A 23,250-nucleotide genomic window follows, 5' to 3' on the forward strand; every position below is an offset into this window, starting at 1 on the left:
GATGGTGCCATCCTGCATGCACTGTGTCACCTCTCTGACCTCTATGGGAAGAAATGGAAAGAATCCTAGGGCTTCCTTCCTGGTGGCTCAGCTGGTAAAGAATCCGCCCGCAATGTGGGAGACCTGGGTTCGATCCCTGGGTTGAGAAGATCCTAGAAGCTAAAGGCTGAAATAAGAGGATAAGGAACTGATGGACTTGTTCACAGAGGGCAAAGAATCCAGGACTAGACTCACTATCAGACACAGCAGCATTCAGGCGCCCACTCCTCTCCAGATAGGAAGGACTGCTACATAATGACACCCAAAGAGCCCACCCGTCTGCTAAGCCCCCTCCTGCAAGTCTTCCGCTACAGAGCCCAGCACAGAGAACAGGTACACGCGAAGACGGTCATTCATGCACACACTGACAGACTACAGATACATGCACACACCTGGAGGGGCTCGAAGCCCACAAACTCACACACCTACAAGGTGCTCACACGGCCGCGCACACACAGGTTCCAGAGGCATGCACACAACCTAAAGGACGATCCCAGGATCCATGGGCACATTACATACCAAAAAGTCACTAGCACCTTCACTAGGGGTGCGTGTACACACCTAGAGGGCGCTCCCAGACGCAAACGCACATAGGCACCTAGGTTTTCACACCAGCGCACACCCCGAGGACGCAGACACACGCCTAGGGGGCGCTCCCAGGGCCCACGCACACACGCACGCATACACATCCCTGCCCTGTCTCCCGCCCGCCTCCGCCTCCGCCTCCGCCTCCGCCAAGCCGAAGAGCGCCAGGCGCCCTTCCAGGCCGGTGCCGGGAGAGCCCGCAGCCCCCCGGGCGGCAATCCAGGCGTCTCCGGGACTGGGAGGGAGCCCGGAGGTGCGGCAGGCATGGAGGCGCTGCTGCTGGGCGTGGGGCTGCTACTGGGCGCCTATGTGCTTGTCTACTACAACCTGGTGAAGGCCCCGCCGTGCCGCGGCCTCGCCAGCCTGCGGGGCCGCACGGCCGTGGTCACGGGTGAGTGCTGGCTGGTGGGCAGGGGGCGGGGAGCAGAGACGGCGGGGCGGGGGCCCGACGCCTCAGCTTGGCTCCCGCCCACTCTCCTCAGGCGCCAACAGCGGCATCGGGAAGATGACGGCGCTGGAGCTGGCGCGCCGGGGAGCGCGCGTGGTGCTGGCCTGCCGGAGCCGGGAGCGCGGCGAGGCGGCAGTGTTCGACCTCCGCCAGGTGAGGGAGGGCGGGGCCGGGCGGGGCGGGGCTTGTCGTGGGAGAGCGGGGCCTGGCGGGAGGGTGAACAGTGGACTGAAACACCGAGGACACACACAGAAAAGAGCCGGGCAGTTCGGGACGTGGAGGCGGGGGAGCGGGGGGTTATCCAGTCCCTTAAAGGACAGTGCAGCCCGGTCCTCCAAATGGAGAAGAGGGTGCACAGGTGCTCTGGTTACACAGCGAAGGGACACCAGATCTGAAGGAAGTAATTGCTGTTCTAAGGCATTTAAAAATCAGTGGAAGTTATTCTAATGAAAGTCGGAAAGAGAACAGCAGAGGGAACAGCATATGCAGAGGCCCTGAGGCAAGATAAACCGGTCTGACTTGAGAAACTGAAAGGTTTAATGAGGCTGGAGCACGGAGTATGGGGAGAAGAGGCAAAAGGAAGGGGCTGAACTCTCCGAGCCAGGGCCAGGTTCTGAGGGCCCTTATAGACCCTAGTGAGGAGATCAGATTTCATAGAATGGACAGCGGAGATCCAATGAAGTGTCCTCAGCAGCAACTGGACTGTCAGAATAACCTTTGGGAATGAACCCCTAAGTGACTGTGTGGCACCTGGTTTGTAGGGGGTAAGAGTGGGTTGGAGGAGACCAGTGAGTAGTCCGTTGTAGATTTTAGGGTAAACGATAATGGGCAGAGGGTATGACAATATTAATAATAATAGCAAGTACCAAAAAAAAAAAGCAAGTGCCTACAGAGTGGTGACTACATGCCAGGCAGTGTTCTAAAGATTTTACATATCTTAACTCATTTAATCCTCACAATAACTCTATCAGTACTATTATTATTTCCATTTTACAGAGAACTAAGGCTCAGAAAGATTATCTTGCCCAAGGTATCACTCTAGTAATAAGCAAAGTCAAGATTTGCATCCAGCATGCACACACTTATCCACTACATTCTAATGCCTGGGGCAGATCTTAGCTAGTAGAAGGAGCTGAACTCTCAAAATTTGGTGCCTGGGGAGAAGGAAGAAGAGAAGGGTGAGTATGACAAGCCACTCCTTGCCACTCCACAGGAGAGTGGGAACAATGAAGTCATCTTCATGGCCTTGGACTTAGCCAGTCTGGCCTCCGTGAGGGCCTTTGCCACTGCCTTCCTGAGCTCCGAGCCACGGCTGGACATCCTCATCCACAATGCCGGTGAGGAACAGCAGACCTGTGGAGGGGCGGTAGGGTGCCCAGGGGCAGCCGACCCTTCCAGGCAGGCTTGGATGGGGGACTGGTAAACATGTGGGAAGGATGCCCCCTACCACCATCTCACCTGGGGGACGCTGAGGCCTCCGAGAATCCCTCTGGAGCAGTTGCTCACACCTAGCCCCTGCCCCAGGAATCAGTTCCTGCGGTCGGACCCGGGAGCCCTTTAACCTGCTCTTGCGCGTGAACCACATCGGCCCCTTCCTGCTGACGCACCTGCTGCTGCCCCGGCTCAAGACGAGCGCCCCCAGCCGTGTGGTGGTGGTCTCCTCTGCCGCGCACCGCCGAGGCCGCCTCGACTTCACACGCCTGGACCGCCCAGTGGTGGGCTGGCAGCAGGAACTGCGGGCATATGCCGACAGTAAGCTGGCCAACGTGTTGTTCGCCAGGGAGCTTGCCACTCAGCTTGAGGGCACTGGTGTCACCTGCTATGCAGCCCACCCAGGTGAGGTTCGGCTCTTTGGCGGCTCTGCTTCATTCTCATTCACCCTCTCCCATCCTTGCCCCTTCCCCTGCTCCCCCAGCCCCTCACTGAGCCACAGAATTTCAGAGCAGGAAGGAAGCCTGGTCCAGGGAGAGACCCGTTCTTGCTGATCTTGAAGCCAGGCTCTCCTTGTCTGGGTTTTTCCTCCCACACCACAAGCTCAGATGCTGACAGCTGGGTAGGGCAAGGTAATGAGGAAGGCCTAGGTTCTCACTCCAAGGAGCCATCTGCATGACTGAACTGATGATGTTAGCTAATAATTACTCATTCAGGAAGCATTTACTGAGTACCTACTATGTTCCAGGCATTAATCTCAATGCACGGGATGTAGCAGTAAGCAAAACAAAGACCTCATCCTTGTAGAGTTTACATTCTACTTTACAGAAGGAGGAGACAGCTGATAAATATATACAATGACAAGTGGTGTTTAAAGTGCTGCAGGGAAAGATAAGACAGGGTAAGGGGACTAAGAAATGACAGAGTTGGCAAAAGAAAAAGAAAAAAGAAATGACAGGGGGTGCTATATTTATCTATGGCAGTGAAGGAAGATGTAACTGAAAAGGTGACATTTGAGTAGAAGCTTGAAGGAAATGAATGACCTATGAGGCATTCTAGGGAGAACAGTAAAAGAACAGAGTAAATACCAAGTGCAAAGGTCCTGAGGCAGAAGTGCCTGGTGTGTTTAAGAAAGAACAGAGAGCCTGCTGTGGCTGGAACAGAGTAAGGAAGGGAATGTGGCAAGAGAGGCTGGGTCATCCAGGGTCTAGGGGTCCATTCGTATAGTCTGAGTGCTTTTACTAATTAGTAAGACCCATCCATGAGGTGTTGGAGAAGACTCTTGAGAGGCCCTTGGACTGCAAAGAGATCCAACCAGTCCATCCTAAAGGAAATCAGTCCTGAGTGTTCATTGGAAGGACTGATGTTGAAGCTGAAACTCCAATACTTTGGCCACCTGATGCGAAGAACTGACTCACTGGAAAAGACCCTGATGCTGGGAAAGATTGAAGACAGGAGGAGAAGGTGACAACAGAGGATGAGATGGTTGGATGGCATCACTGACTCAATGGACATGAGTTTTGAGTCAACTCTGGGAGTTGGTGATGGACAGGGAGGCTTGGTGTGCTGCAGTCCATGGGGTCGCAAAGAGTTGGACATGACTGAGCAACTGAACTGAACTGAAGACCCATCCCTGCCTTAGGGAACAAGTTGCTGGATAACAAGATCTGCCTGACCCATAATACCATACTGAATATTAGATAATCATTACCTAAGGCTCATTAAAATTATAATAGTGATAATAATAATTATAGCTAGCCATTATTACACTCCATATCTCTAATATCCAAAGCAGTGGCTGGTCTACTGTAGGTGTTCATAACTGTTTTCTGGTTAAACAAAGGAACAGGAAGACTTTCCTGGCAGTCCAATGGTTAGGACTCCACATGTTTCCAATGCGGGGGATGAGGGTTTGATTCTTGGTTTGGGGAACTAAGATCCCACATGCCATTGGGGGAGGCCAAAAGATAAACAAAACACAAAGTAACAGGAAAAAAGATGAGCTAGAAAAACAGATGGAGAGAGACAGAATTGTTCCAGGCTAGGAGAATCCTGGAGAATCCCATGGGAGAAGTCTATAGGGTGGAAAAGAGTCGAACACGACTGAAGTGACTGAGCAGGCAGGGACACAGCATGAGCAATATCTGGAAGATGAGGATGTGTGAGGAGCTTGGATGGAGAAGTGGCTTGCTGTTAGAAACGAGTGAGGTCAGCTTATCAGGTACCTAAGTACTACCTGGTTAATACGACCCTGGCTTCCCTGGAACCGGACTCTTCCCCACTCCTTTGTAGCCCTGTGCTTGCTTCTTACCCTAGACCCTCAACCACGGTCGTCTTCCCTGCTGCTTCCTTTCTTCCGGTCCACAGGGCCAGTGAACTCGGAGCTTTTCCTGCGCCACGTTCCTGGATGGCTCCGCCCACTTTTGCGCCCCCTGGCTTGGCTGGTGCTGCGGGCACCGCGAGGAGGTGCCCAGACACCCCTGTACTGCGCTCTGCAGGAAGGCATTGAGCCCCTCAGCGGGAGGTACTTCGCCAATTGCCACGTGGAGGAGGTGCCCCCAGCCGCCAGAGACGACCGCGCAGCTCACCGGCTGTGGGAGGCCAGCAGGAAGCTAGCAGGGCTTGGGCCTGGGGAGGATGCCGAATCCGATGAAGATTCCCAGCCTGAGGACCCGGGGACTCCATCCTCTCCGAGCAGCCCCCACCCCGAGGAGCCCATGGCTTCCGAACTCTACCCCAGCCCTCAGAGTTCAGCAGACAGGTCTACGGTCACGTGCCAAATTCCGGTTAAAGCTGAACTTGAGCCTCAGGCTTCCTAACCGCGCCCCCCACCCCCCAACCCCCACACAGACGAGGAAGCTTTCCAGGGCACCTGGTGGACCTTTAAAACCTTAGCTGTGTGCCGGGCCATGCACTGGGCATGGAGAGAGTTGCCATTTTTGCCTCCATGGTTACTTAGCGGGGTTTTCGAGGTATGTCGTGGACAGCTCGTTTCCTGGTGGAAGGAAATGAAGGGTGATTATTTCTCCCTGAGAGGAACGGTAACCCCAGATTGAGAGGTGGGACGTAGTGTATCTGCTGCGGCTTCTCAGGAATGTGAATTTCGTATTTCCAGGCCCTACCCTCAGGCATGCCGATCAGCCCCGGAATAGGGCCTGGGAATTTGTAATCGGATGCACTGCGAACACTGAGGATTATTCAGCGGGGCCCTTTTCGACCCTGTAGCTAAGTAGTTTCATTATCCCCTTTTTGCATTAGCAGCCAGGTGAGGGACTCAGGCAGATAAGGGACTGGTCCAAGGTCTCCCAGCTAGTAAGCGCAGGGGCTGAAATTGGAACCCCCAGCGGGCTGGCTCCAGGGCCGACCGCTGTAAGGTGGGAGCTGGGACGTGGAAGGTGAGAAAGGGCAGGACGGTGGTTATTCAGACTCCCAGTGGGAGTCGAGGGTACGCGATGTCTACGCTGTGCAATAAAGCGTGTTGACTCTACCGGTAGCGCTCCGACTGCCTTGCAGGCCGCGCCGGCCCCGCCCTCCGCCGCCACACTTCCGGCGGCGCTGCGACCGCGGAGGGGTGCGGGCGGGCGGCCGCTGGGGGTGGCCCGACAGGCAGGGCGAGGCCGGCTGTGCGGGCGGGCGCGCGCGCGGGGTGCGGGCCGGAGGCTGCTGTCCAGGTCTTCGCGACCCCCGGGGGGGGCCCCTCCGTCCCGCCGGCGCCATGGGCAATTGTCACACGGTGGGGCCCAACGAGGCGCTGGTGGTTTCAGGTGAGGGGGCCCCGAGGGAGGTGGGTCTGGAACGCCCGGCGCCGGGTGGGTGTTTGGGGCGAGGGCTGTGCTTGGGAGGGCGGGAGAGGGGCCAGGCCGAGGAAGGGTTCTGAGGGTTGAGGGAGTGGTGGGCAGTGCCGGGGGTGGGGCTTGAGTCTACGGTAGCTCTGGAGACCCCTTCCAGGAGGGACCCCCACTCTCCGTGCTCCGCGACCTAGGGCACCGACCAGGCGTTCCCCCCACCTCCGCGCCCTGCGTGTTTGCCCGTGTTTATTCTCTCCTTTCCTTTCTCCGCCTCCTCCTTTGGGCAGGGTCTCCCCTGTGGCCTAGAGGATCCCGAGCCGAAGCCTTGGGGGTTCCGGGAACAGTCTGGCTGGATGCCAGCGCCCGGAACGAGGGGTGGGTGGGTCGCAGGTGCCTGTCTGGGGAGGGGCGATGGACCTGGATCCTTGGGTTCTGGGCACAGATCCGTTAATTCCGAGCAGGCTGAGGCTTGCCAGGCTTTACTGGCACTGCCCGCCCCGGAGACGCGGGTGCGGCCTCTACAGGTTGAGAAACCTGGCTCCGGGCTGTGTTGCTCTGGTTGCAAAATGCTGCAGACTCCAGAATTTCTGTTGCGCTTAGGCGAGATGGGGGCTCCGCAATGTTGGGTGAGGGAAAGAGATCTTGCCATAAGGCTGCTATTTGTGGGTGTCTTGGGAAGTGGCAGAAGCCTTTCAAGCCACCAGTTTGTGCAGCCAATGCCGCGGGTGCTGGGGCCCGTGTTTCCCCGACAGCGTGGAGGCCTGTAGCTACAGGAAACGCTCATATCCTACTTCCCACTGTCAGTATGGATTCTCCACCTGTGCACCGAGTTGTTAGGGCCAGCTGCAGAACTAAGCAGAAGAGGGTGGGCCTGACCAGGGCTTGTTGCCACCCACTTTGAGAGCTGGGATGAATCCACTGGGAACTTTCATGGACTTTGGTTCAGTTTGGATCTCATAGTCAATCTCTCTGACTAGGACCCTACTCCTGTGGGGAAATTAAGATCCTTCACTTCCCTGCGACTTCCCTGGCAGTCAGTGGTTTGGACTCCGTGGTTTCACTGCAGGGGCCCGGGGTTCGATCCCTGATCAGGGAACTAAGATCCCGCAAGCCCTGCAGCACAGCCAAAAAAAAAAATCTTTCACTTCCCTGAAAACCAGAGAAGATAGCCTTGGGGTCACCAGGGAGACCCCCAGAGACCACTGAGGCCAAACCTGCTCCTCTCTCAGACCTGGGCCAGTGTCCCAACCTCCACTCCTAAAGGTTTTTAGAAACCTGAATCTACATCACACTTGTTTTTTTCTTGTGGGATTTCTCTCTAGAAGCCCAGACTCTGGGCCAAGGAGGAAAAACTCCAGTTTTGTCTTTTTGGCGATCCTGAAACTGAGGGGCAAAAAGAACCCCTAAGATGGGCTGCTCTGTGCCTTCCAAGTTTCTAGGGTACTCTAGCCAGAGGCCAAGGCAGTGCTAACTTCGAAGCTGTTTTAGGGGTGCAGGGAGGAGGCCGCACTGAGAATTAAGAGAGCTGGAGTCAAGGGAGGGTGGAAGAGAAGAGAGCGAGATGACGCCCAGCGTAATAGTACCTTGAGATTTGAGATGATCGAACTGCACTGTGGCTCTTGCTAGCATGTGGACTTCCAGTCCTGTTACCTACACCCCATTAATTGGACCTGCATCTAAGTCCAGGGGGCTTCCATGGTGGCTCAGCTGGTAAAGAATCTGCCTGCTGTATGGGAGACCTGGGTTTGATCCCTGGGTTGGAAAGATCCCATGGAGAAGGGAATGGCTACCCACTCCAGGATTCTGACCTGGAGAATTCCCCGGACTATATAGTCCATGGGATCGCAAAGAGTGGGATGACTGAGCGACTTTCATTTTCACTTCTAAGTCCAGGGGCATCTAATGCAGCCCACTTTCAGAAGGAGGATGTTGATATATATCATGATCATCTTTTCCACTTGAAAAGTCTAGAGGTTCTTCTTGTCTATCCTCCCTCCTTCATTCTGTAGTACACAATTTTTTTTCTCTGTTTCTACTTTGGGGCATTTAAAAGGGGAATCCAAACACCACACAACTTTCTCTTATCTCTACAGTAGGTGAGAAATTCTTAACCTGGAGCTTGTGGATAGAATTTAGAGGTCTTTGCATTTGATAAGAGGAAAACAGTACATTTTTATTTACACTAATCTTAACTGAAAGTTAGTGTTTCCTACGATTATTAATGTCAGCAACAATCCATGATAGGATTAGCAGATATTTTCCTACCATACTGCCTTTGTTGCAGGTATGGTAAAAATCATTTATGCTCATTGCTATTTTGAAATTAAGCCAGTTATTAAATCTACCACAGATCTTATTATTTAATAACATTATACATGTTACTGTGTATCACATAGCACACATATATAGCTTTAAAGATTTGTTTCTTATGTATCTTATTTTATGTATTTATGAACATTCAGGGTTTGCCAGACTACTAAGGGGGGGATTTGGGCTCAAAAAATCCCCCTTGTATGAGAGTTCCCTGATGGTCCAGTAGTTAGGATTCAGCACTTTCACTGCCCAGTTCAGTCCTGGGTGGGGAACTGAAATCCCATAAGCCCTGCAGCGCGACCAAAAAAATAAATCTGCCTTGTAGAGTAGAGTTGTAGGTCTTCTTGACTAGTAGGAATAAAAGAAGGGAAGAGGGGCAGGAATAAAGGGAGTGTTCCTGAGGGGCCAGACGGGTGCTTGTGTTTGGGGAGGGCTAAGAGTGAGGCAGAACTTATGACAGGATATTTTGTGATTCTTCAGCTTGGTTGAGGACATAGCAAAGGAAAGTAGGTTGAGTTAGAAGAAGTGAGATAAAAGTAGGAGGATTGTCTCCAGGTCTGGAGACAGTAAGAACTGGAGAGGTCAAGTAAGGGTCACCTAAGAGTCCTCTTTTGGGAGTGGTCCCCAGGGTGACCAGGAAGCTGGGAGGAAGATGCCTTCCAGGGGAGGAGGCTGCTGGGGGTGGGGCAGCCAGGCAGCTCCAGCTTCCTGTTGTTGCTACCCCTGGGAACCTGGCCATGTTACCCTTGGCCGAGGCCCAGCCTGAGCTGTGGCAGCCTGCTCCCAAGGTCAAAGAATAAGTTAAAGGTAAAAAAAAAAAAAGAAAAAAGGCTACCCGCTCCAGTATTCTTACCTGGAGAATTCTATGGACAGGGGAGCCTGACAGTCCATGGGGTCACACAGAGTCGGAAACAACTGAGTGACTAATGCTTCACTTTTCACTTCAAAGCGTGGATTCCCACCCTTGGCTCCCCTACCCCCATCCCACCCTGCCACCACTACCACCATCTCCTCCCCCTGCACCCTGAGAAGTGCCCTGGGTTGGTTGGAGAAAGCTGTGCCGCTGTGCCCCAACCCCCTCCAGACCAGAAGAAGTAGAACAAGCTGTGGTTTTTGATCCTCTTCCAGTTTCACTGGATCCCAAGATGGTTTTGGTTTCAAGTTGACTGCTGGTCCTCAGAGGCTCCTCTCACCCCATCCCCAGGGCAGAGCAGCCTGCGGTGGCTTACCTTGAGCAGCAGTCCTGTGAACAGGTGTTTCCAGAGACCTGCGACCTCTTCCCGACCCTGTTCACACTGCAGGGATGCTCCCGGCTCCCTGAACCTCAGGCTCAGCAGCTTGTACACCATGCACAGGGCAGACCCGGGAAACAAGGTGGACTGCCCAGTGGGCAGTATCATTTGCCAGCTGTCTATCTTGGCAGGCCCGTCACACTTGTGGGATCTTTGTTCCTTTGTTGTTGTTCAGTCGCTAAATTGTGTCCCAACTCTTTCCAACCCCGTGGACTGCAGCACGCCAGACTTCCCTGCCCTTCACTATTGCCTGGAGCTTGCTGAAATTCATGTCCATCGAGTCGGTGATGCCATCCAACCATCTCATCCTCTGTCGCCCCCTTCTCCTCCTGCCCTCAATCTTTCCCAGCATCAGGGTCTTTTCCAGTGAGTCGGTTGTTCACGTCAGGTGGTCCCTCCACCTATGTAAAACTTCTCTCCAGTTCGTGATTCTATTGTCTCTGTTTGGTTGTTAGCCTGACCACCCAAACCCCGGCTCTAGACCTACACTGTCCAATATGGTAGCCATGAGCCACAGGTTAATTTAATTTAAGTTAATTAAAATTCATTTTCTCAGTTATACCAGCCAGATTTCCAGTGCTTAATAACATATGTTCCGAGTGGCTGCTTTGTTGCACAGCACAACCGTGGAACATTTCAAACTGAGAAGGACATTCTTTTGGATAAAGACTACTCTAGAAGTTATCCCCCCACGTCAGCCACTGTGTGTAGTGTGGGTCACTGCAAGAGGCTGCTTCTCCCCAGCCTCCCTGACTCCTTATGCAAAGTGGGGTTTCTAAAATGCAAATATAAGTGTGGCATCTTAGGTTAAATGACTTCCCCATCAGTCAGGCACATACACACAACACCCCTGCTTGGCCCAATACCTACAATACTCTGCAGTCTGCCCTCTGCCCCTCCACCCGGCTTTGTCCCCTGCCATGAGGCCTCAGAGACATTAACCCAGCTACACAAAACTACCCCTGACTTTTGACCTTGGGAGGCACCCACCCTAGACTTTCCTGAAAACCCAAGTTCGTGAATGCGGAAATGATGATGCCCACTGGCTTATTCCTCCGTCATGTTTCCTTTGAATCATCTGTTTCTGCCAGGAAACAGCCCCTCTTGCTTTTACTAAGTTTTCTTGAAGTTGTTGATTAATTTCGGCATCAGCAGGAGGGTTCGCAACAAGAATTTCAAGAACTGATTTTTCTCATTTCTGTATAGAGATTGTGCGGAGCTCGTCCACGAAGTGAATCTGGGTGGTGGCCAGATTCAACTGGCTATTTAGTTGATACATAGTTTCCAGGAGTCACTTCCTTTTTAGGCCTTTTCCCTTTCTCTCACTTTTCCAGTTGGTACCATGAGTTGGCTTCTGTTTTGAGGTCTTGCCTTCTTCCCCATCCACTCCCATTCACTCTGAACCCCTGGGAACCAGCCTCACTGAGAGGTCTGCTGAGCGTGAGCCAGCCCACCCCCACCCCACCCCCACCCCACCCCTTGGCTTATAGACTCCCTTGCATTAGCCTTCCACCTGCATTCCCTCGGGACTGATCCCATCCTGGTAACAGGCCAGTCACATGGTACAACCATCAGCTCAAGAAAAGGTCACTCCTCCGAGTCTCACCTCTTTTAAGAGAGGAACTGTACCTTCATCTCTGTTTCCCTAGCACAGAAAAGTACTTGTTTGCTGAACAGATGGTTGAATCAAAGATGGGAGCTTCCCTGTTCACTCTTGCCCACTGACTTTGTTCTCTGAAAGCACATATATTCTGAACCACTCATTGGCTCCCCTTCTTTCTATGCAAATTGCCTGTCTACCAAACTAGGTCCCAAGGCCTTAAGGGCCTGTCTCCCATTTATCTGTAACCTCCACACCTGGCACCCAGTGGTGGGAGTGGTCAAGTGTCAGAGCAGGCGAAGGCCCAGCGTTGCTTATGGAGGCGTTGAAGGGTAGACAGACCCAAGGACTAACTGACCAGCCTTGGTTTGCTTTGCTCTCCAGGGGGCTGTTGTGGTTCCGACTATAAACAGTATGTGTTTGGCGGCTGGGCCTGGGCTTGGTGGTGTATCTCCGACACACAGAGGTAAGGGTTTGGGGGCTGGCGATTGGGCATCGTGGTGGGCAGGGGAGAAGAGGGTCTCCATCCTTACCCCCTTCATGCCACTTGAGCTAGAGCATCTACCACTTGCTGCATTGCACTCTAGTTGGGGAGACCTCCCAAGAGGCAGGTGGAATGGGTTACATGGGAAGTCAGGAGGGCTGTCTGTGGGCACCTCCTCCTTGGTCGGTGTGCTTTTTTCCAGTGAGAGCATCACTTCTGCCCCAGGCAATTCAGGCAGAACCCTAACGCCCTGATTCTAGCTCAGAATTATTCACGAAGCCTTAATAACATACCTGTTTGGAGTGGTCCTAGGAAGGAGGAAAGGCTTGAAGAGACCTCTACCCTGTGCAGACCCTGGGACAATGCAGGCAGGGGCTAAATGGCAGACGATGGCTACAGTCTGAAGGGGCTCTGTGTATTAAAGACAAGGGATGTGGATCTGAGGAATTGGCACCGGGGCTGGGCAAAACGGGTCTGGACCTCCTCCATCAGTCTGGAGAGACTTAGAAGGGGAAGGGAGATTTCAGCTCAGGCTCTACCTACTGGCTTTCCCAGAGCCCAGGGCAGGGCTAGACTTGGGCCCAGGCCTCTCCTGTCCCCCTCACTGCCCACCCAGGAGGAGATGAGGCTGGCCGGTTACCTCTCCACCAGCACCCACTTCCTGATTATGGGCGATCAGGGGAGGGGCCCAGATTCTTCCAGGCCAGGAACCAGGCGACACAGGCAGCAGAGCTATGAAAGCGCAGGCCCGTTGGCAGGGGTGGGGGTCCTGTGAGGGGGAAGCAGTGGAGATTCCAGAGGAAATCCCCCTGTATCCCAGCCCCACAGTCGGCCGAGAGAGGCCCCATGGCTGCAGGGAGGGTGCTGGCTCAGGTCAGGGGCATCGGAAGCATGTCACAACGATTTAACTTCACTGATCTCCCCAAATCCCCTCCACTGCCCATCTCTCCCCACTCTTGGCCCTGCCTCGGTTGAGGGATCTTGGGGAACTTCCGGCCCAAGGTCAAAAGTGAGTGTCCAGAAAGTAATTAGTGGCGGTCACAACTTCCTCTCAGGATCCTAAGACTCCTGAGGAGGCCAGCTGGCCTGACAGAAGCCATGGGTCCCCTCTCCAGAGACACTGTCACCTCCCACCCCACAGCCACCACACAGTCCTGGGACAGCAGAGTGTCTCGTCCAAACACCTCGACGTACAGCTGGGCCTAGAGAGTGTCCGCTTGCCCCGAGACCTGTCCTGCCAGGCGTGCGCTGCCGGGTGCTGCTGACACCCCAGAGGCCCTTTCTCCACATCATGGTCCCCTCCCACTTCCTGCTTCCGGGAGCAGAGCCCCAAGACAGGAGGGCCCGGCTTCTCTGACGGCAGGTTTGAAGGTGAGGGGTAGGGGACCTTATGCCTCATCCTAGGAGCAGCTCTTCCACAGCCAGGCTCAGCGCCCTCCCTCTGGGCCCACAGACAGGGGTGGGGGGGCCCACTCATTGGGTTCCTGGGGCGGCCCCTTCCCTGTCCCCTAGCCTGCTGCAGGGGCATCTCCCCCAGCTGGGACCTTTGTTTCCCCGAGGCCGGCAGGCGCTTCCTAGGTCAGAGTGGAGGTCTAGGTTTCTAGCCCAGCCTCCCATTTGAGGTCCTTTCCACAGCCATCCTCCATGTCACCTGCCCTCAGTGTCAGCTGTTCTTCTCCAGACTCAGTGAGGTCTCTCCCGCTGCCCTTTGCTGCCGTGTCTTGTCCTGTCCTGAGGCCCCGATGGGGGCAGCTGTCTCTCCCTAACCTGAGCGGCTCCTCCACTTCTGGCATCTGAGCTGCAGCCTCCCTCCTCCCCTGCTCCCTCCCTCCCCCTCCCTTTCTCTCCCCCCTCTTTCCAGTCTCCCTCCCCTCCCTCCTCTTCCCCCTCCTCCCCACCTTTCCCCCTTTCCTGTCTTCTTCCCTCCCTCTTCCTCCCTCCCCTCCTCCCCTTCCCCCTCCCCCACCCTCCCCCTTTCCTGTCTCCTTCCCTCTCTCTCCTCCCCCACCCTCCCCCTTTCCTGTCTCCCCTCCTCCCTCCCCTCCTCCTCTCTCCTCCCCTCCCCCCTCCCCCTTCCCTGTCTCCCTCCCTCTTCCTCCCTCCCCTCCTCCCCTCCCCCTCCCCCTTCCTGTCTCCTTCCCTCTCTCTCCTCCCCCACCCTCCCCCTTTCCTGTCTCCCCCTCCTCCCTCCCCTCCTCCTCTCTCCTCCCCTCCCTCCCTCCCCCCTTCCCTGTCTCCCTCCCTCTTCCTCCCTGCCCTCCTCCCCTTCCCCCTCCCCCTTCCTGTCTCCTTCCCTCTCTCTCCTCCCCCACCCTCCCCCTTCCCTGTCTCTCCCCCTCCTCCCTCCCCTCCTCTTTCCTCCCCTCCCTCCCTCCCCCTTCCCTGTCTCCCTCCCTCTTCTTCCCTCCCCTTCCCCCTCCCCCACCCTCCCCTTTTCCTGTCTCCCCCCTCCTCCCTCCCCTCCTCCCTCTTCCCTCCTCCTCCCTCCCCTCCTCCCTCTTCCCTCCTCCTCCCTCCCCTCCTCCCTCTTCCCTCCTCCTCCCTCCCCTCCTCCCTCTTCCCTCCTCCTCCCTCCCCTCCTCCTCTCCCCTCCCCCCTCCCTCCCCTCTCCCTCCCTCTCCCCCTCCCCGCTCTTTCCTGTCTCCCTCTCTCCTCCCCCCTCCCCTCCTCCCTCTTCCCCCCTTTTCCCAACCCTCCCCCCTTTCCTGTCTCCTTCCCTCCTTCTCTCCTCCCCTACCTCCCTCCCTCTTCCCTCTTTCTTGTCTCCCTCTCCTCCTTCCCCAAAGAGAGCTTGATGGGTGCCTGTCTGAGCTGGGTCTGCTGTCCTCTTGGCCTGAGGGTGCTGTTAGGGAGGGGCTAGAAGGCAGTCAACCCGTGTACATGCGCATGGCTGGAGAGTGGGGGGACCCACGTTGCCTCCTGCTCCTCATCCCCCCACTCCACTTGCTTCTGCTCCTTCACCTCAGCCTCTGCCCTCCATCCCTCTGGTTTAAGGAAACCTTCTGAGTCCACAGGCTGGCCTCTGCCTGGTCCAGCACCCAGCACACCCGGGCACACACCCTGCCCCAGGGAGGCCCCGGTAGCTTCGACGCACCTTTTCTTTGCCATGACTCTGCTGTGCCCAGCTCTGGAAGTGACTCCCAGTTGTCCCTGTGAATATTCTGGCAGGGGCGCACACACTCCCCCCCACACCAGCCCTGCTTGACACATCCCACCCCCGCAAATCAGAAAATCCAAAAATTTCTTTAGACTCTTCTGGCCCTAAATTGCCTTCTTAGGGATAAGTAGCACAGGCCTTGAGGGTTTGTGCCCCGAGCAGGATTTGGTATTTGCTGTGGCTCACGAACCCCTAGAGTGGCCTCCCCCACCCCAGTTTCTGGAAACACAGGTTTGCCTCTGTCTGGAGCGTGGAGCTCAGGCTGCCAGCCAGACTGTGCCAGGAATCTCCTGGGAAAGTGAGGCAGTGGGTAACCCTGGTGCCCTGCGCACAGGCCTCCCAACCTCAGGTCACAGGCCCAGGGCATCAGCAGGCTTTACCTCCAGCCCAGTAGCTTCTCACTGGAAGGGTGTGGGGGCTGAAGAAGAGACCCAGAGGCCTCAGGCCAGCGCAGGGGTGTCTCTGTTCCCCTATGACATAGCTGAGCTGGCAGTGGGGGATGGGAGCTGAAGTTTTGAGAGCGACCCCACCCCCACCCCCAGGCCTCAGGCATCCAGTGCTTGTCTGGTAACCACTGTGTGTGTTTGCTGTGTCCCCTCCTCCCCCTTCCTGTCCCTACCTCTCCCTCCCTCCCCCGGCTGCTCCTCAGACTGTCTCTGGAGGTTATGACCATCCTGTGTCGCTGTGAGAATATTGAGACGTCGGAGGGGGTCCCGCTATTCGTAACAGGGGTTGCACAGGTAATAACCCGCCTGCTTCCTCCTCTGTGTCTAACCTCCTCTCTTCCCACCCTGCGGGGGCCTGGCAGACTCCAGATGGACTCCCTTTTCCTGAGAGCGCGCCTCCCTGCCCTCTGCTCCCACCACCACTGCTCCGGGTGGCCTCATGGAGCCTCTAGGGTCCCTCACTCCCTTGTTCTGGCTCATGGGGGGCTGCGAGTGGGGAGAGAGAGTGAGGGCTTCTGGGAGTTCTGCCCAAGTCTGCCAGGGGGTGTCCTTGGACACCAAACCTACATTGAGAGTAAGCTGAGGCAGGAGAAGACACAGGCCCTTTTGTGACAGAGGTGGGCTGCCCAGGTGGGGAGGGGTCCGTCCTAACGACTCCTGCGGGAGTCCTAGTCCTTCAGGCATCACAGAGCTCCTTCTCCAAGCCAACACCCTCCTCTCTGCAGCGCCAGAAAAACGGGTCCCCTGGGGAGTTGTGTTCACCCCACCCCTTGACCGCCTCCAACCTCTTTGACAGGCCTGAGCAAAAAGAGCCATGGCCATTCCCAGCTCCTGATTCTCTGTCGAGAACACCTTTGAGCAGCTCTCTTTGTCAGCAGATTTCAGCTTCCCCATCTGCAAAAGGGGGAAAATCGAGCGCTCCCTGAGCCTTGTAGGAATATTAGAAAGGCAAGTAAAGCAATGTGAGGGTGCTCGCTTTGGGATTTTCAGAAAAGAAGTGCTCGAGGAACGCCATCTGTATTACAGACATGATCTCACCTAGGAAAGCAAGCGACCTTCTGTCTCTCTCCTCACTGCCATGCAGCCATAGAGATGCATTTAGCAACGCAGTTTCCCATCTTCATTGGTCCATTTGCCAGCTCCCCGCTGAGCGTCTTGTCAGCTCCAGGCACAGCGGAGGCAGCGAGGCAGCGATGGACATCAGAAAGCCCCCGCCCCTCAGAGCCTGCATGCTGGCGCGTCCCCAGGCCAGAGGAGACCTACATGTCACCTTACCCATCCTCCACCCTTCCATGAAATTGTCCTTCAGCTTCTCAGGCAAAACCCAGCACCCCCACACCCTGCCTCACCCATTCTCTTATCCTTAATGGGGAAGAAGACTCTCCCCATCACACCCACCACTCATCACCATGGAAGGACAGGCCTCAGAGCAGAGAAGAAGCCCAGAGACCCTTTGTGTGGGATGCGTAGGGGCCAGGCCTCCCTCGACACCCCGCCTAACAGCCTCATCTCCCTCCAAGCCCACACTCCACTTGAAATAGCTGCTAATACCCAGGTCCCTTTTCAACTGGGTGATGTGGACCCTTGAGGACACAGGTCATCTGGGAAGAACCTTCCTTGGCTCCAAAGCTCTAGCATGACCCCAGCCTTTTCCTCCACTGGCCCCACCTGGCCCCAACCCCAGAGAGTGGGCTTCCAGCCTTGGCTTGTTGCCAGGTAGAGGGACGGGCAGGGCTCCCCTGGTGGGGTGGGGCAAACACAGGATCACCTCCTTCTTGGTCCAGCAGTGGGCATACTCCCAGCATGCCAGGCTATGAGGCAACTTTCTCAACAGCCTCCGGGGTACCCTGGGATGCTGAGCATGCCCAGGGAACAGGCGAAGGCCTCTAGGGAATGGTCAGATGGTACCCACAAACACAGCCCGGAGGACCAGCACTTATGTGCTATCCAAGGACACACATAGCTACGCCAAGGCTCTTGCCCACCCTACCCCCAGCCTTCCCAGCCCAGACCATTCCCAACTACTTCTCCTCTACTTCCTTTTCCCGCTCTTCCAGCCAGGCTGATGTGAGCAGAGGACACGTGTACACGTGGGTGGCACACGACACTCCTTCCGCTGAGCCATCTGCACCCAGGCCCTGCCTTCCCACCCCTCTCCTCACATACTCCCAGCTCCAACCCCTTGGAGAGCCCACCCCCTCTGTCTCCTGCAGCAGGACCCCCTGGCCCATCCCAGCCGGCACAGTGAGATGTCAAAGTCTTCCCCGCACCCCAGGCCCTGGGCCCCCAGACCCATGGCCCCTGTTTTGCATTTCTTGGCAGGATTTCCCTAGAGATTATGACGTTGCAGCCCCGCTGTGAGGACGTAGAGACGGCCGAGGGGGTAGCTTTAACTGTGACGGGTGTCGCCCAGGTATAGTAACCCAGCAGCCCCGCGCATGTCCGTTGAGCTGCCTCGTACCCACGCTGGGGTTTGGGGTGGGAACGAGGAAAGGCCGGCAGCCAGGGGCAGTCTCTGTCCAGCGGCCCTGCCCCTGCCCACCCCCCTTCCCAGAGAGGGTCGTCGCCACCGGAACTTGCACTCAGCCTCTTGGCCACCCAGCAGGACTAACAAGACACCCCTTCTCTCCCCAGCGGGCCAGCGGAGGACAGAAGCAGTGCTGAGGGCTCGTGTGTCACTAACCCCTCCCCGTTCTTTGCAGGTGTTGGAAATGGCAAGCCCCAGAACCCAGGCTTCCCCTGACCCCTGGGTAGGGGGCTGCAGGGTGGGGACCAGAGGGCGAGGCCACGTGAAGCCGGGGAGCTCTGGGCTCTGGAGTCAGAGCCACATTATATTCCCAGCCCAGTGACTGGGTGATGGGCTTCCTGCTCTCCAGAGGTCCTCACAGGGCAGGTTCAGCCATCTCAAAGGCCACTGGTGCAGGAGTGGTTGGCTTGGTGCCTTGGGAAAGAAAGACAGGAGGATGCCCACCTCCGGTGATGGACCACAGACCTGTCTCCTCACCTCTCCTGGCTCTTTCCTAGTCTGTCTGTCTGCACCCCTATTGCTCATTCTCCTTTTTGCAGAGACTTGCAGGCTGAGGGGCTGAGAGTGGATGGAGGGGTTGGGGGGGAGGAGCCCCGAATGTCCAGGAGAGAGGCCCTGGCAGAGCCTAGGGCTGCCAGTGAAGGTGAAATTTCTCAGTATGAGTTCCTTGTGTTTTCTCCCTGCTGGAGGCCTCAAGCAGACCCCAGCCCCTCCCACCACCATTCCCTCCCCCACCCCGAGGCCTCCAGGTCCTAAAAAGGAGGGGAGGGGTACCGACTGCCACCATCCTCCTGGGTCTGGGGCCTCTGTCTGCCTGCCTCCAGCCTGGCTCAGGCTTCTCTGTGATCACCGGCAGGTGAAGATCATGACCGAGAAGGAGCTCCTGGCCGTGGCCTGCGAGCAGTTCCTGGGTAAGAGCGTGCAAGACATCAAGAATGTTGTTCTGCAGACGCTGGAGGGACACCTGCGCTCCATCCTTGGTGAGGCCCTGCCCGGCCCAGGGACCCCTCTCCCTCTACCACCTGCAAGGAGCCACACAGCATCCCCTAGCCAAGGCCAGGGAGGGGAGAGGGGACCTTGGACAGGCGGGCCTGTCAGTCCCACTGAGAGGCTTCTAGCAGAAAAGCTGACACATTTTCCGTCATGTATTTCCTTTCAAAACATCAGGAGACTCGAGTGAAGAAGAGAGCATGGAGATGGGGCTGAGTGACTGCCAGTCTGGTCAGGAACCTAGTGCTGCTTGGGGCACTTTTCCTCATCCTGCCCAGACCCTGCAGGAGGAGACTCAGTGTTAAAAGAAACCCATCAGGGACTTCCCTGGTGGTCCAGTGACCAAGACTGCACTCCCAAGGCAGGGAGCCCAGATTCGATCCCTGGTCAGGGAACTAGATCCCACATGCCACAACTTAAGAGTTCACATGCTGCAGCTAAAGATCCCACATGCCACAACAAAGACTCAGCACAGTCAGATAGAAAGACACCTAGGAAGACCCAGCACAGACCGTGTGACCCCTGCCTACACTCAGACCTCTCCCTGGCTGCCTCCTCCCTTTCCCAAGCTGGCTGGGCCCCTGGGGAGCCAGCCCGCGATCCTTCCGCCCCCAGGAACCCTGACGGTGGAGCAGATTTATCAGGACCGGGACCAGTTTGCCAAGCTGGTGCGGGAGGTGGCAGCCCCTGACGTCGGCCGCATGGGCATCGAGATCCTCAGCTTCACCATCAAGGTGCGGTGTGGCGGGAAGGCTGTGGCCCCTGTGTCCATCCATCCGGGGCAGGGGAGCTTGGCAGGAGGGGCCCCTTTATGCCTCTGACTATTCCCAGGGACGACTTCCCCTTCCCTCCCCAGGACGTGTATGACAAAGTGGACTATCTGAGCTCCCTGGGCAAGACACAGACTGCTGTGGTCCAGAGAGATGCTGACATCGGGGTAGCTGAGGCTGAGCGGGACGCAGGCATCCGGGTATGTGGACTTGCATTCCTAGCCCCGGGGATGAGGGAGAGCAGGGATGGTGGGAACCCTGGTTACTCAGGGGGACCCTCAGCACCTGCCCCTCCTGCTCCTAGGAAGCCGAGTGCAAGAAGGAGATGCTGGACGTGAAGTTCATGGCAGACACCAAGATTGCCGACTCCAAGCGAGCCTTTGAGCTGCAGAAGTCGGCCTTCAGCGAGGAGGTCAACATCAAGGTGAGAAGCTGTCGGGCATCCTGGGGTTGGGGCTCAAGGCCCAGGACTTTGGCGGCCGACCTCTGACGTGCTGACCACCCTCCTCCGCCACAGACAGCTGAGGCCCAGCTGGCTTACGAGCTGCAAGGGGCACGCGAACAGCAGAAGATCCGGCAGGAAGAGATTGAGATCGAGGTCGTGCAGCGCAAGAAGCAGATTGCCGTGGAGGCGCAGGAGATCCTGCGCACCGACAAGGAGCTCATTGCCACCGTGCGCTGCCCCGCTGAGGCCGAGGCCCACCGCATACAGCAGATCGCCGAGGGCGAGAAGTAGGTGCCTCTGGGGCCCCCGCCTTAGTCCTGCTCCTCTGCCATCCAGGCACCCCCTCCGCTCCTGGCCAAGCTTGGAGGCCCCCATGCCTGCTTCCTCACTGGGAAGTAGGGGTAACCCGCCTGCCCCATGGGATTGTTGTTAGGAAGACTGAATTAGGTGCCAGAGGTTTAAGGGCCTGGTGTGCTTGGCACAGACGGCACTTGGGTAGGTCCCCCCTCTCCAATCTGGCCTCTGGGAGCCAGTGCCCTCTTCCAGGCCAGAGCCAGAAGGCCAGGGCACTGCCCTCATGGGTCCCTCACCCCTGACACCTGCCAAAGCGGAGGACTCGAGGGTCCGCTGGCTCCAAGGCAAGGCTTGAGGGACCCCTGGCACTTCCCACTGACCCTGCCCGCCCGGACTCCCCCAGGGTGAAGCAGGTCCTCCTGGCTCAGGCAGAAGCGGAGAAGATCCGCAAAATCGGGGAGGCAGAGGCGGCAGTCATTGAGGCGATGGGCAAAGCAGAGGCCGAGCGGATGAAACTCAAGGCGGAGGCCTACCAGAAATACGGAGACGCAGCCAAGATGGCCTTGGTGTTGGATGCCTTGCCCCGGGTAAGGTTCCCACCCCAGGCTGGGACTGGCTGGGCAAGTGCCGGACTTCTCTGAGCCTTGTCAGTAACACAGCGGCAGGATGGCTGGGAGGGTTAAATGGGGAAGTACTCAGCGGGATAAGGAAGAACTCTACAACAGGCCTAGGCTCATCCCTAACCCAGTGGACCATCTGACCTTTATTGCAAATAAGGGCCACCCAGGCTGCGTTGGGATGGGGTGAGGTGGAGACGGGAGGGAGAGATGCTGGATAGGGCAGGTGGATGGAGTCCGAGTAGCAACCAGCTCTCCTCCCACCCCGCCTCCTAGATTGCTGCCAAAATTGCCGCCCCACTGACCAAAGTCGATGAGATTGTGGTCCTTAGTGGGGACAATAGCAAGGTGACATCAGAAGTGAACCGACTGCTGGCTGAGCTGCCCGCCTCTGTGCACGCCCTGACGGGTGTGGACCTGTCTAAGGTGGGTGTCTCGCAGTCTGCGGTGGGTTGCCCAGGCAGAGCGGTGGGGGCCCCAGAGCCAAGGCCTCATGGCATCTCCCATCCTTGCAGATACCGCTGATCAAGAAGGCCACCGGTGCACAGGTGTGAGGTCTTGTCGGCCCACACCCTTCAGCAGCCACCGCCCCCACCTTCAGCACCCATTTTAATACCACAGGGACGACGGGAACGTCACTGACTCTGGTGCCTTATTCTGTAGGGACCAGAAGTGCTGCGTGTTCAGGCCTCTGGCTGTCTTCCCTTCTCCTCTGTCTCTGTCTGTCTCCTCCCTCTTCTCCTCCATCCCACAGCCTCACTTTCACTGCCACGAGTGTCTGGTTTGTCTCTTGCACCCTTATCTCCTGTACGTCTCTTCCTTTGTTGGTCTGTCTTTTTTTCTCCCTCTCTCCTCACACCCTCAATACACATCATGTAGTTTAAACTGACGATGTTTATTACAGTCACCGTCTTGTCTGTCTGTGGGGGTGGCCCTGCTGCTCCCGAGAATCCTGGTGCCTTGAAGTTTTCTGTGCTTCTGTCCATCCCCCCCCGCCCCATGGCCCCAGCCAGAGCTTCAGCATGGGTGCAGGGATTCTGGGGATGACGGCCACCCTGCCCTCTCCTGGCCTGGTCTTCCCAGCCCAAAACCTGCTCCCAGGAAGTCCCCTCCCTCGCCCACTCCAGCCCTTCTGGGCCCAGGTAGCTGTGGCTGCAGGCCCAGGGCCATCGCCCTCCCCCAACCCTTGCCCAGCCCCAGGCCTGCTCTCATACCTCACCCCTCTCTCCCGCGCCCACGGGCACAGAGGCGAGGCCTCCTGTGTAGAGCAGCTCCCTCAGTTTACTACTGCCTTAGGAGGCCCCTGCTCGTGCTCAGGGAAGCCCCTTCCCTGGAGTGGGGCTTGATCCCAACTCTGCTAAGCCTTTCTGGGATCAGGATCCAGCCCTTCTGGGGACTAGAAAATGTACAGACCCCCTTCCTACTGTGCTGCCCTGAGTATCAGGCCGGGCCCTTCCAGTGGGCAGAGCTGTGCCAGCCCTGTACAGAATCGAGTGCCGTAGGCTGACTGGACTCCTTCCCCACTTGTGCCGGTTTGCTTCCTGGCCAGAAATGATCAGGTTCCAGCCGTGGGGAAGCAGCCCAGTCCTCTGTCTCCTTGCTTCAGAGGAGGCAGAAGAGCCCAGGGCCCCAGCATCCTGGCAGGGACGCTGCAGGTGTCCTGTGGTCCTGGTCCCCCACCCCTCGCCCTGCCCCAGCCTGTGTAGCTGTTCCTGCATGTGGATGCTGCATGTCCGGTCTGGGGCTTGGATGCTGCACTGCCCCGCTGCCTGTCCTTTCCGGTAAAATAAAGATCTGGTTATGCCCACGCCCTGTACTGTGTCTTTTGTGAGGAGAGAGACTGGGAACCTGCCCACACACCCCTTCAGCCTAAAGGCTACACTTTGCCTGTTCTTCCCCACCCTAGACACTGGGGGGCAGCAGCACCCTGGCCTTGCCCTCTTAGCTTCCTGAAGCAGGGCAGCCATTGCCCAGGTGCTGAAGCCAGATCTGAGCCCTGGGAGACCTGGCTCCACTGCAGACAC

At 56.9% G+C, this 23,250-nt stretch overlaps 2 protein-coding genes across 9 annotated transcripts; both read left to right on the forward strand.

Annotated features, from left to right (window-relative positions):
- The first annotated feature begins 766 nt into the window (after positions 1–766).
- On the forward strand, positions 767–5,990 carry DHRS13 (dehydrogenase/reductase 13). The gene is made up of 5 exons (XM_081580312.1): positions 767–1,015; positions 1,107–1,225; positions 2,286–2,409; positions 2,597–2,908; positions 4,871–5,990. Exons 1-5 carry the CDS (start codon positions 889–891, stop codon positions 5,320–5,322), a joined length of 1,134 nt encoding a protein of 377 aa, XP_081436438.1. The 5' UTR covers positions 767–888; the 3' UTR covers positions 5,323–5,990.
- Positions 5,991–6,093: 103 nt separating this feature from the next.
- Positions 6,094–23,033, forward strand: FLOT2 (flotillin 2). Of its 8 annotated transcripts, XM_081580316.1 has the most exons (12): positions 6,094–6,267; positions 11,881–11,962; positions 15,787–15,877; positions 17,906–17,996; positions 18,967–19,090; positions 19,716–19,834; positions 19,957–20,070; positions 20,175–20,294; positions 20,388–20,602; positions 21,013–21,196; positions 21,503–21,652; positions 21,742–23,033. In XM_081580316.1, exons 4-12 carry the CDS (start codon positions 17,922–17,924, stop codon positions 21,778–21,780), a joined length of 1,140 nt encoding a protein of 379 aa, XP_081436442.1. In that variant the 5' UTR covers positions 6,094–6,267; positions 11,881–11,962; positions 15,787–15,877; positions 17,906–17,921; the 3' UTR covers positions 21,781–23,033. The 8 variants fall into 8 exon arrangements, with proteins under 8 accessions (XP_081436442.1, XP_081436444.1, XP_081436440.1 ...); XM_081580318.1 differs by lacking the exon at positions 15,787–15,877 and having other exon boundaries at positions 6,094–6,287; positions 11,858–11,962; XM_081580314.1 differs by lacking the exon at positions 17,906–17,996.
- Positions 23,034–23,250: the final 217 nt, after the last annotated feature.

Source organism: Giraffa tippelskirchi, chromosome 3, assembly GCF_054371585.1.
Source record: "Giraffa tippelskirchi isolate mGirTip1 chromosome 3, T2T-mGirTip1v1.2.pri, whole genome shotgun sequence".
Lineage (NCBI taxonomy): Eukaryota > Metazoa > Chordata > Mammalia > Artiodactyla > Giraffidae > Giraffa > Giraffa tippelskirchi.